Consider the following 12,230-nt stretch of genomic DNA (forward strand, 5'->3'; position numbering starts at 1 on the left):
ATAATATATGAGCTGAAATCGTCGAAATCTAACTAACAAGTGGGCACCTAACAGCGAGTGTCAGTGGGTGGAATTTCAAAAGCCAAAGGTGGGCAGTATTTTACTTTTTACTAGCATAAATATCGAGTCATCAGGTTTAAAGCTCTAAGCAAACGAGAAGTAATCAAGCAATTTTTAATTTTTTTTATTGCTTTGATTTCATTAGACTTGAAATTTGTATGCATTGCGGGTAAGGCAATGTGTGGCTCATATTCCATTGTCTGAGGCGGACTGGCAAGGTAAGGGCACATTGGCAAGTAACTTTACTACAGGTTAGATAACATGAGTCGCAAGTCAAACTAAGTCAGAGCAGCGCAATTGACGTTTGGACGTTATCACCAGCGTCATCGCAGTCGTCTCGCTAGATTAAGGTGTGACCGAAATGTGCTGCTGATGTCGTACTCTTATTTGTTGCTGGAGTAGTGAGTGACTACTTCAAATCCATGCGCTGCAATGTCTAAGCTATGGTAAACGTTTTTTAATTGTGTTGGCGGTTTGTTCCACCGCGCTCTGCATGCATCCATGAACGAGCAAAATGCTTTCGCCTGTTCTTGTTCCAAATTTTCGCTTTGGTAATGCTTTTCCAATTAATTTTGATTTTTGTGTTAATATTGTTGGGTCTGACTTTTATCGGTAATAATCTTAAAGTTACGAACATTTCGTATTTTCTTGATTTGTTTTTGATGGGTCAGTGTTACTCGTTGTCAGATTTCACTCCTGGCAGATTTTGTGTTATTGGTTTTGGTTGGGTGTGTGGCCTTCAAAAGTCAATTGTCAGGTTGGAATCGATTTTGCTTAGGTTTATGTGGTCAAACATAGTAAACTTTGTATGCAATACTTAAGCCAATGAAATGGTCTATTATTCTTACTTTCCAGGAAATAAAAACGTTTTTATGGTTGGCAATATTTAATGCTCGCTAAGTGGGTTAAGTTCTTTAAAAATCAGTTAATGGCTACAAATGTTTACATCAAGATTTTAAATTTAAAGCACTCTAAGCTATTGAAATGTTTTTGATGTAAACTAATTACTAACTAAGGAAATTTCTTCATCAAAAATCCAAATTTATTATTTCGAAAACTTCTTCATTAGTGAATGAACATATTAACTAATGGATTTACGGGAAAATGAATTACAATATTTTATATCTTAATCTTTCAAGTTCTTATTAAGTTTATTCGAATTTATTTTATATTAAATACGAAGTATATCCAGTTATTTCACTTATTTTAGAGTTTTGAATACTCCATCTTGCTGATATATATAACTTAATATAAATAAAAGTCTTAATGTCAACTAACAGCACTAAATGTAAAGAAAAAAACATCCAAAATATCAGTTAATAATATTAAAATACATAAAAATTAGAACAAAACATAATATAAGAATAAATCACTAATTAACAGACAAATAATTTGTCATAAAAAGTTTGTGAGAGTCTCCTGTATAAACATTTTAAATACTAAGAAATCGTACTTTCAATATTAATCAAGAACTTAATATTAATAAATTTATTATTAATATGAAATTAAGATTCATTATTAGTTTTCTTTTATAATATCAAAGAAATGTAGTTATTTATTATGGTATATTTTTTTTCAGTCTGGCTACTCTATGACTCCATGCAATTCTTTAATCACTTATAGAATGACTTCTACACAAAGAACAAAAGTTATTGTTTTTAGTTAATTTAATTTAAAGATCTTAATTTCATCAAATAAAACATATACGATTTTTATGTTTAAACCTTAATATGTATGACATGTGTGCAATATTTAAAATAGTACTTCTTAGCAAAATAAATTTGAATAACGTAATAAAAAAAAGTAATAAAAGTCAACATTTTGACCCAAAATTGACAACAACTCATTCGAGATTTTGTTTAGATGTTATTCAGTAACACTTAACCTTTTTCGACCACCATCGAGCAATATCAATGACACGATCAGTAATCTATTTTAATCTAAATATGGAAAATTAACATTTCAAATGTAGAAAAAAGCTTCAAACGTGTTGACTCTTTGACTTCTGTCCACATTTGCTAGCAACAAATCGTTGCAACAATACAACTCAGAGATACAGACCACAAAAGCCTGCAACCATTAAAAATTCCAATCACATGCAGAGACAGACATTAGTACAAGCCTTTGAATACAGATAAACAAAATAGAGTAAAACGTTTTGTTTGTCAATTCTGGAAATTCTTTAAGAGAATTTTATAGAAAATTCATTGGTCAAATAACATGTCTATGAAGCTATGAAAAATTGTAAAATAGCATTTGCAGAGTTAATAAAATTCAAAATAGATCGGTAGCTACATGTACCTCTAAAACTGTGTAGCAGGGTTATACGGAAAGCAATTTTATACCTAAATCATATGAAGTAACTTACAAGTGTTTAATCCACTGCAGTCTGTGGCTCACATAATCCCGTGCTGTGATGGTCTGTTGATCAAGTCAGTGAATCAAAAATTCAATAAACATCGAAATTAAATTATGTTTAATGTTGTGATTTTTTGTTATGATTATGCGATTATTTTATTGTGTTTGATTTGCTTTGATTTTATTTTATTGTTTTATTTGCGGTTAAATATTTTCGCAATTGTGCCTCGACCACATCAGATGTGGATTGAAATTGGTATTCACGCGGTTTGGCTTGGCTTGTTCGAGCATTCTGGGCATTCTGGGCATTCTGGCACTGCCCTAAAATCTCAATTCTTTCAACAGATACAAAGCGTGTATCTCGTTGGATTGTTTAGTTTACTACAGCTATTCATAATGCAATGTTTGTTATTCTTCAGCTTCTCCAGCTCTTCTTACAGTTTGTATTGTGCTTCTGCTGTTGTTTTTGTTGTTTTGTTACCGCTGCAAACAATGACCGTTAAACCGAAATAGCGACCGCTAAACGTACTCAGGTATTCACATTGTGTTTAAGTCATTCCAAAAATGGACAATATGACTTTTTTTTTGCAAAAGACCTGTGTTTTTTTTTTTAATTTTAAAGAAATGGTTTTTTATGAAAAATTAATTCCTTTTTCAATTGCTGCTATTTGTTGTGTTGTCTTGTTGTCTACAGCGTCTTTCAACATGAGGATAATCGCTGATTTATACGTCAACCATTTCAGCTTTATGCGAAAACGTCAATTTTACGCAATTTCTACTCCACAGAAAAGGAAATACGAATTTACTTGACGTGATTATTTAGCGATTAAATCTACGTCCGTCAATGATGTGAGCTCACTGTAGTATTCAAAATTTCGATTCCATAGATGAATTTTAAAATGCCAGTAGCGTTTTAAACAACTGAAAAATGAGAAATGTTCAGAAGTTCTTACTCACTTTTTTCATTTAAATAAAAAATATACAGCATTAGCAAATTGTGAACAAAATTAAATTAGCATTGAAATAACTCCAATACCTTAAGAAACTAGGAAACTGAGAAATTCGACTAAATAATGAAACAAATATAATTAAGTAGTTCAAAACTTGCACTGAATTCTCTCAAATTCCATTGACCAATGCTACGTTAGTACTAGGTTAGATTATGAAAATCCAACTACTTTTGTGTTTTCTTATCACACTTGGTTTTCTCTAATCTCAATATTTTTCTATATACTTTAATAGATGATTTGTTTTTAACCCAACCACAGATAACACATAGACTTGTATATAACAACAATTTCTATCTGTTATAGGTACACTGTAATAATCAAGAATTCGTTAATTATACATTGAATATTTTGTTAATACGTTTACTCTCTAACTTATCTATCTGCAAAAATCATAGTAATTTACTCAGTCTAGTGTGTTCTAGGCTGTTACTTTTGTCGAGTGGCTATATTAACGTTAATTTTCTTATGAAATTTATTGGTAAATGTGTGATTATAGGCATTATCACGGGCTGACATAAGCTACTTTAAAATGAATGTACATTGTGACCGAAAAGTTTTCGGAAATTCTCATTTAAAATTCGCGCGCTGTATATTTTTCGATATTTTAAGTTTATGTAGTTTGGCAGCACTGTCCTTAATTACTATGCCAAAAATGAGCGCGATCTGTCAGACAGTTCGTTTACGGCAGCTGTTGAAACCAGTTCACCTCAGTAGTGCGTTGCGAAAAAAACAATGGAAAAAAATATTGAACAAAGAGTTTGCATCAAATTTTGTTTTTCGAACGAAATTTCGTGTGCAGAATCGTTGCGAATGCTACAAAAGGCTTATGGGGAATCAGTTTTATCGAAAACTCAAGTTTATGAGTGGTACAAAGCCTTTCAGGACTGTCGTACGACCGTCGAAGACATGCCGCGTTCTGGACGACCTTCGACCTCTACCACCGACGAAAACATTGAAAAGGCAAAGGAAATCGTGTTCAAAAATCCTCATGTGAGTGTTAGAGAGATAGCACGAGAGCTAGGCATCGGTCGTGAGATGGCTCGTTTGATTTTGGTGGACAATTTGTGTATGCGACGTGTCAACGCCCGGCTTGTTCCGATTCACCTCAATTTGTTCAACATTATCAACGATTTTAAGGCCAAACATTCAATAAATACCATCGAACAGCCACCGTATTCACCTGATCTTGCACCGTGTGACTTTTTCCTGTTTCCCAACCTCAAATTACCACTCAGAGGAACGCGTTTTGAATCCATAGAAGACGTAAAACAGAATTCGCAGAGGGAACTCAAAGCCATACCGGAAAGCGCCTATAAAAAATGTTTTGATGATTGGAAGAAACGTTGGCATTTGTGTATCGCTTCTAATGGAGCATATTTTGAAGGAGATAAAATAAATATTGATGAAGATTAAGAATTTTGCGTTTTATTTAAAATTTCCGGAAACTTTTCGGTCACAATGTAAGACTGTTTCTTCAATGACGCCAAGCCGGGAATTCGCATAGCAACTTTCATTCATTCGCCTATGGTACGAAATTGTAGAGAATAGACATTTTCTTTTTGACTGTGTGAAATCTTAACAACCAATATTAGGAATTTCTATATAGCCTAACACTTTGGATAAGGTATTTTTATTTCTTTGATTTGTCTCCCAAATCCTAGTAAGTACTTTGGAAGTCTTACAATGTTCGAAGTTAAAATGGAGATTTTTGTAAGAATAAATTTAAATTATTATACTTATTCTCCTGCATTTATCTCTTAACAAAATTGTACTTATAAGATTAGAAAACATTTCAGAGATGCATACCCTTCATATAATTTCACAAGCATCAATCATGGCTAAACTACTCGTACTCTTATGTACGTATATGCGAATGTATAAGGCCAAAGACATGTTCAGTATAATGTATGCATGGGAGTTATATTTTATTTGCACATATTTTTATTAAAAATCCAAATATATTTCAAGCGTGCATCGTTTCACTGGATTCAGCTATTGTTCAGTGTTTTCCACGACCATTTAAAGCAACGATGCGTCAAAAAATAAAGAAAAATATCTTCTCCTTTTTTCTTAATTCAGAGTTTCCGAGTTTGTATAAATTTGTAAAAGTAATTGCACGCATCCCACAAATAATGCTGTCGAGGACATACATTTATGTCGCTTCCATATTTGGCGTCTGACCACATCGGCGGTGCCATTGTTTATGCGCGATCATATATTACATGAAGCCTTAAATACTTCACAATCGTTTTATTACCGATAATGTTTTATTAAAGTTTTATATTTCAATAAAAATTTATTTGGGTATTATTTTATTTTTAGGCCTGTGCACCACGTTATGTGTTCCATACAATGACACCAATAAAATCGATGCGGTATGATCCAGTTGGTACGTGCTTCACATCCAGAAATTTTTCTCAATTTAATGAAATTTCACCTTGCCGCACAAGTAAGTATATATTAAATGCTTATACAGTATATTAAAGTTATAAACACAAATAATCACATTTTTTTTCGTATTGACTATGTAACATATAATAAATTTATTTATTTTTAGTTATATTCATATATTCTTTAAGCAACTCGTATTACCTTCCTGACATGACAAAAAAAATTATAATCAGTATATTTCGTATTTTTATAATTAATAAAACTAACAATTTGAAAAAGAACAGGGAATCCTTTTAAATTCAATCAAAGACTGTCTGATTTTTAAAGGCAACTCAATACTTTCTTAGTGTCAAATGTCACAAAAAAAAAATCTGTGAAGAAAAAATAATTCATATGAACCATTGAACACCAATATTTCATTGGACACCCTCGGTATTCAATTTGGATACCGCTTTGCACTGCTGAAGAGGTTGTGCTAAACGCAGCACAAAATCCACATAACAATTCAATTTTCTGTTCTAAAAAATGAATGTACATATTTATTCCATCTTACGATATGCCAGTAGCGGATTTAGAACCTAACGGTAAAATAGTATAGTGAATAAAAAATTGTTTCATTGTGTTCGTATATTTAATGCTACAATGTTTCATTAAAGTTTCGTCTATCGTTCTTTAAATACATTTTAAATAGAATTTTTTAAAGTAAAAAGTTTATATAAGCTTTGCAGAAAAAATAATAAAAATTCTATATATTTTAGTGAAACTGCTGCATGTATGAAGAATAATATATAGTATGCTATATACAATTCAGTCGAAATATACATTTTTCTACATTATATTCATGCTGTTTAGGCAGTATGCCTAAACTTTCATCTCACAACCCAAGTGTTTTTGCGCTATTCACAATTATCAGCCTTTGTTATTCTTTATAAACAACGAGTTTTTACGAAATCATGGACTAAACAGTTTAAGTTAATTACTTGTTTTATAACTGAACATACATTTGCTGCTATCGCCTTTGAAAGTCAGGTGATTCTAATAGATTCCGTGAATTCAGAATGAAACCATGTCTTCTGTACTCGTGTTTAACTTTAATCAGGAGACCAGTATCTTTTGTTTAATAGGTAAATGTTGTAAAGTAAACTATCGTCCGTAAATTCAGAAGTTGTACAATAATATTTTCTTGACAAAATTCTTGATAACTGCGAATTATCCTTAGTCTTGGTTCGAGTTAAAATAAAAGACTTTCTGCAGAGATAATAAAATGCTTCCTTCCTTTATAAGAAATTTTTTTAAGCATAAATTATGCACAATTTTTATTAAAGATTGATATTCGCAGTTATTTGTTTTAGTTTTCTTTTACATATTGTTCAAATAACATTCAACTATTGTGAATAGAAACTTGAGCCATTGGTACTGTGAAGCATACCTATAATGATTATAAGCGGTTCATTACGATAACGTTTGTTTATAATATTGAAAACATGTAGTGTAATATATGATATCGATATTGTTTATATTTATAAACTTTGTTCTTAAATACATGTCAAGTAGATGGTCCAGTAATTTTATATCAAGGCCTAATAATAAATCCGGCTATGTGGTCAAAAAGTTTTAGTTCAAAAACTACAAGCTACAGAATTTTAAAATTCACCTATTGAAGTTTTAATAGATAGAATGTGTGGATTCTAAATATAGAAGTAAATATACACTTTGTTTATATTTTGCCTAGACGTAAGCAGAAGCGAAGGCGTCCCGAAACACATTTGGAAATATGTATATTTTTTTATTTAAAAGTATTTCAAACCTTTTGAGTTTGTGTATTACGCATCTGTCATGCACTTGTGAAACATAAATTTCGAATTAAAAAAATCTGTAAAACAGCAAACATTTATAAATACTTTAAAAAAAAATCCATTAATATTTTAGGCATGCTGCCACATAAAATAAGTTTTTGGGAATTGAACCTGGGTTCGGCTTTAAAAGCATTCTGCAGCACAATTAAACATAATAATAAAGCATTTATCGAAATATTAAAAATCACTACAATAAACTGCATTTTGTAAGAAACCTGAAAAAAGTTGAAACATCAATAGGAATGCCCATACGCAGGTATATCAATACATTCCGACATTTCTTAAAGCAATAAATACCAACTTAACGCACAAAATACCGAAATATCGACAACGAGCCCAACAAATTATTACCTCTACTGCAGTCACCAAGAATTTTCATAAGAAACTAATTGTAATTCCAAACGGGGGCGATTTTATTATGGGAATTACTCTAACCTATAAAATAGCAGAAAAAGCACTAAAGCAGAAAACGCAGAGCAAAGCGAAATCAAAACGGTTCTGCACTACTCCAAACAAAAAATTAAAGACTAAAACAAAACCAATCACAAACTGGCCAACAAGCGTTCCGTCATCATGACCGAAGAACCCACCAAACACATGTGACATGAAGAAAATGCATTTGTCCATGCTATTCAGTCCACGCAATTCATTTCATTGGTTAGCCGCTCCTTGTCGTTGTAGTAGCTAATGTCGTTGATATTTTGGTTTTTGTGTTGCCGACCAAATCGAACACTTCAACGACAAATTGTTATCGTTCAATTTGATCCGGCGCACGATCTATCTTCAGCACTGCAGTTTTTGCCTTTTGTATCACATGGAAGGGAATAACGCCTCAAGAGATATGTGCTGCGGAATTATTTTCTGCTTTCTTGCAAATGTGCAAATGTGTCAAGCCACAATGTTTTCTGTTATCCATATTTGTTCTTGAAGTTCTATATGGCATGAGACGCAGGATCTTATGTTCAAATTGAAGGACGTCTTTGTGGCAATTTGTAATTATTATTATTCTTTTGCTTTTTTATCGATTCTACGAACAATTATCTTAATTCCATTGAGAATAATTATCCTTATTTGGTGTTGTCAGTACATCAATAAATATGATTTAAGAATCTTTACAAAATCATTGAAAAAACATTCTTTTTTGAGGAGTACATCACTTCATTTATTATAATCGCCTACCTTATATTGTTAGAAAATAAAATACAAATGTAAAAGGTTTAAAGGTTTAAAGAAACCGAGGAACAAATTTATTTTTTAAAAAAGATTTCACACCTAACGAACGGATTTCTTGGTACAATATATAATAATATAAAAAATGTGTATAATAGATATCTAAACTAATACATAATACTTATATTATAAAAAATTTGAGAGAGTTTTTAAAATGAATATGCTCTGTTAGGACTTCAATTGTTAAAAACAAATGAAATAAAAATGAATTATCAAATTCCAAAGCTTATATGTATATATATATATGTATATACATATATCATATATGCACTACTAAACGTATATATAAATACCTTTTAGCTGTAAAAAGATTCCTTACTAAGTTTAATTTCTCATCGAGTAAATAAAAACTTTTTTGATACTTTATATTTTAGATAACTGGGGCTACCACAGGCAAGGTTCATGTCAAGCAGGGTTTAGTGCAGCTGCAAGTCAAGTAAGTAAACTATATTGAATTGACATATGTAACAAATACTGTACATATGTAGTACTTCATCTTTAATATTGGAAATATTTAAAATTATATATACATAGATTTTTAGTCCGTCCTTTTAGTGCAGTTAGCTGGCACTTTTTTATTTTATAGAAAATCTTATTTTATTCTTATTTTGTTCAGGTTTTTGTGCTGTTAGCTGACAGTCCGACTGTTAATTATTTTAATGTATATCTTTTATGCACTCTAGAAAACTGGCTGTTTGCGAAAATGAGCACTCTAGTCAACGTGTTTTTCCTAGTTGATTTGAATTCAATTTGTTGACTCCATTCTTATGGAGGGTAAAATTTTCAATAAATAAATGAATTACTATAGTAAATGATGTTAATAACAAATTTTTTTTCATTTGGATATTGCAGTCCAAACTATATTGTACTATGTTTTCTTAAGAACATTAATTCATTAATTTAATTGTAGCATTAATAACAATCCATTTTATTTCTCAGAACGGGGATCGCTTGTTTATTGGTGCACCTGGAAGCTGGTATTGGCAAGGTACGTTTCTTGAAAATTGATTTACTTGATTTTTGTACTATGATTTATATTTAACACGTATTTGTTTTGAAATTTTATATATTCATTACCGATTGAAAGTAGTTGTTGATCAAAGTAGTAGTTAGTTTATAGTAAAAACCATTCAATATCCAAAAGATGTATTAACTTTTATGTAAATTTCAAAATTTTAAATGTTGAATGTTGAGATGTGAACTTTGCCTTCAATCCTGTATCTTTCCTAAAATTTATATTAAATTTTGCTCCCTTTTCATTTTAAATATGGAATGTACTTGTATGTTAATAGATTTCTTTTCCCCCTGCTCCGAATTTTAGATATAGTTTTTGAAATACTTTAAGCTAAATTGCCTTATTTTCGAATTTTGTGATTTATAAATGTTGTTCTTAATGTATCTTTATATGTTTCTGTGTGTGTAATTAGCTTAAAATTAGTAATAGTTTCCTATTTAAAGGACTAATATATTAAAAAGTTATTCCTTGCAACTATGGAGCATGTGCTATATAATAAGTAATAACGGTTAGAAAGCAAGGAATGACTCTAGTATTGGTAATAATTATGTATAAATCAGTACATCACTATGTTTGTAGATAAAATTGTATCTATATGCGTGTATTTCTGATTTGTGTGCTAAACTTTGGCATGTCATTTAAAATAATGAAATCTATTGTGATTCTATGTATGTTTGTGTTTTTGAAATAAATCAAAAAGTAGTGAATATTAAAATATTACAAATAACGTGAATTAAAGAAGTTTAAAAAAAATCCAAAATTCAATAAATAATTTGTTTAATTCACATTAAGTAATATTTTTCAGTTATGGTTAAGTTATAATTAATTAATTAATCTTTATTTATTTAACTCAATTTTGTTTATTTACATATGAGTATAATTAAATATTATTATTTTTTTTCTCGTTTTCTGATCGATACCGCACTTTCCTACAAAAAATAAAATTATATATAATATTTTTTATCTAACTGTAAACGTGTGCAATATGTATTTGTGTTGTAACCGCTATCCTTTAAAATAAAACAAAATATATATATAAATATATAAATATATATATATATATATATATATTTATTAATATAATATAATAAACAAAAACCACGAATCCTATGTTCATCCAACCTGATAACCGAAATAATTGAACTGGTTGTCTACCACGAATGCAACTAATAAAAAATTACAAATGATATAACAATATTAAAACACAACCCAAAAGGACAAGTCTACTCCATATCGCCAGATGCAACATTCCCATACAAGCCGCCTTATTATCAGCCTTTCGGCACCGGAGGTAAAGAACTACAATAGTACAAAATCATTAATTGCAATAGTTTAATCTAATAAACCGGAATTATTACTTTCTCTGAAGGACCAAAATTATAATAAAACTATGTATACAAAGTTAATGCAAAATTATAATTTATTATTTATAATATTTATATTGGTGTGCTGCGCTTTTGAAATTGTATTCAAAATTATAAAAAAATTTTTTTCACGATGTACACGCACCATGAATCTGATCCATCCGATGATGTTAATTGAATTTTGTAAAGCAAAGTTATTAAAAAAAGGACTTCCTTGAACTACTCTGAAAGATATGAGTCTTAATGAATTGCTTCAAAATGATTTTGATTTTGATTGTTGATTGTTGATTTTTTTAAACCCAAATAATTTATCTTTCAGACAATTTAAAAATTAATGACGTCCTTTTTATGCTTTTTCCATTTTGAGTGCAATTGTTTTGCTGTATATTTATTGCTTCCAAATTTATCAAAATTTTATATTTATTTTGTTTAATTATTCATTTATTTTGTTCTGTTTTGTTCTATTTATCTTTGGATTTTATTGTTTTATCTATTAACAAATATTTCATCTTTGCAAAATTGAATTACATCTCAATCGCACAAATGAATAGAATTGGTGTCATAGTCCGCGTACTCGTACTAGCATCTCTGCATAAACACAAGTAACATCATTCGTAACGCCATTTATCATAAACAAAATACAGTGAAAGATAAATATGATATTACGTACGATAAGCACAGCTTAAGAAGCTAAAATCAGATCAACTGAAGGCTTTATATGATCTAAATCGAAATTTGCTTTTTTTTTTAATAATGTAATTGGTCTTTCATATACATACATATATAATAACATTTACTTATTTTAGATTATATATCTATATAGGAGAGTTGATAGTGTATATACAAAAAGAATATTTTGAAAGAGTGTAGATTACATTGGTGAAATACTTGTAAATTATACAATCTTGAAGATGTTAGAGGATGACATAACATAATAATTGAATTG

General features: G+C 29.9%; 1 protein-coding gene across 2 annotated transcripts in view; it reads left to right on the forward strand.

The window, feature by feature from the left end:
- LOC119671921 (integrin alpha-PS2) overlaps positions 1-12,230 on the forward strand; it is a 44,081-nt gene that overhangs the window by 26,164 nt on the left and 5,687 nt on the right. Inside the window, exons 5-8 of one of the 2 annotated variants that reach the window (XM_038082802.1) lie at positions 5,751-5,877; positions 9,280-9,341; positions 9,845-9,893; positions 11,137-11,211. In XM_038082802.1, coding sequence (XP_037938730.1) covers positions 5,751-5,877; positions 9,280-9,341; positions 9,845-9,893; positions 11,137-11,211 — 313 coding nt within the window. The remainder of the gene's footprint in view (positions 1-5,750; positions 5,878-9,279; positions 9,342-9,844; positions 9,894-11,136; positions 11,212-12,230) is intronic. The other variant, XM_038082803.1, reaches the window with a different exon arrangement.

This window comes from Teleopsis dalmanni, chromosome 1 (assembly GCF_002237135.1).
Source record: "Teleopsis dalmanni isolate 2A chromosome 1, ASM223713v2, whole genome shotgun sequence".
NCBI classification, from domain to species: Eukaryota; Metazoa; Arthropoda; class Insecta; order Diptera; family Diopsidae; genus Teleopsis; species Teleopsis dalmanni.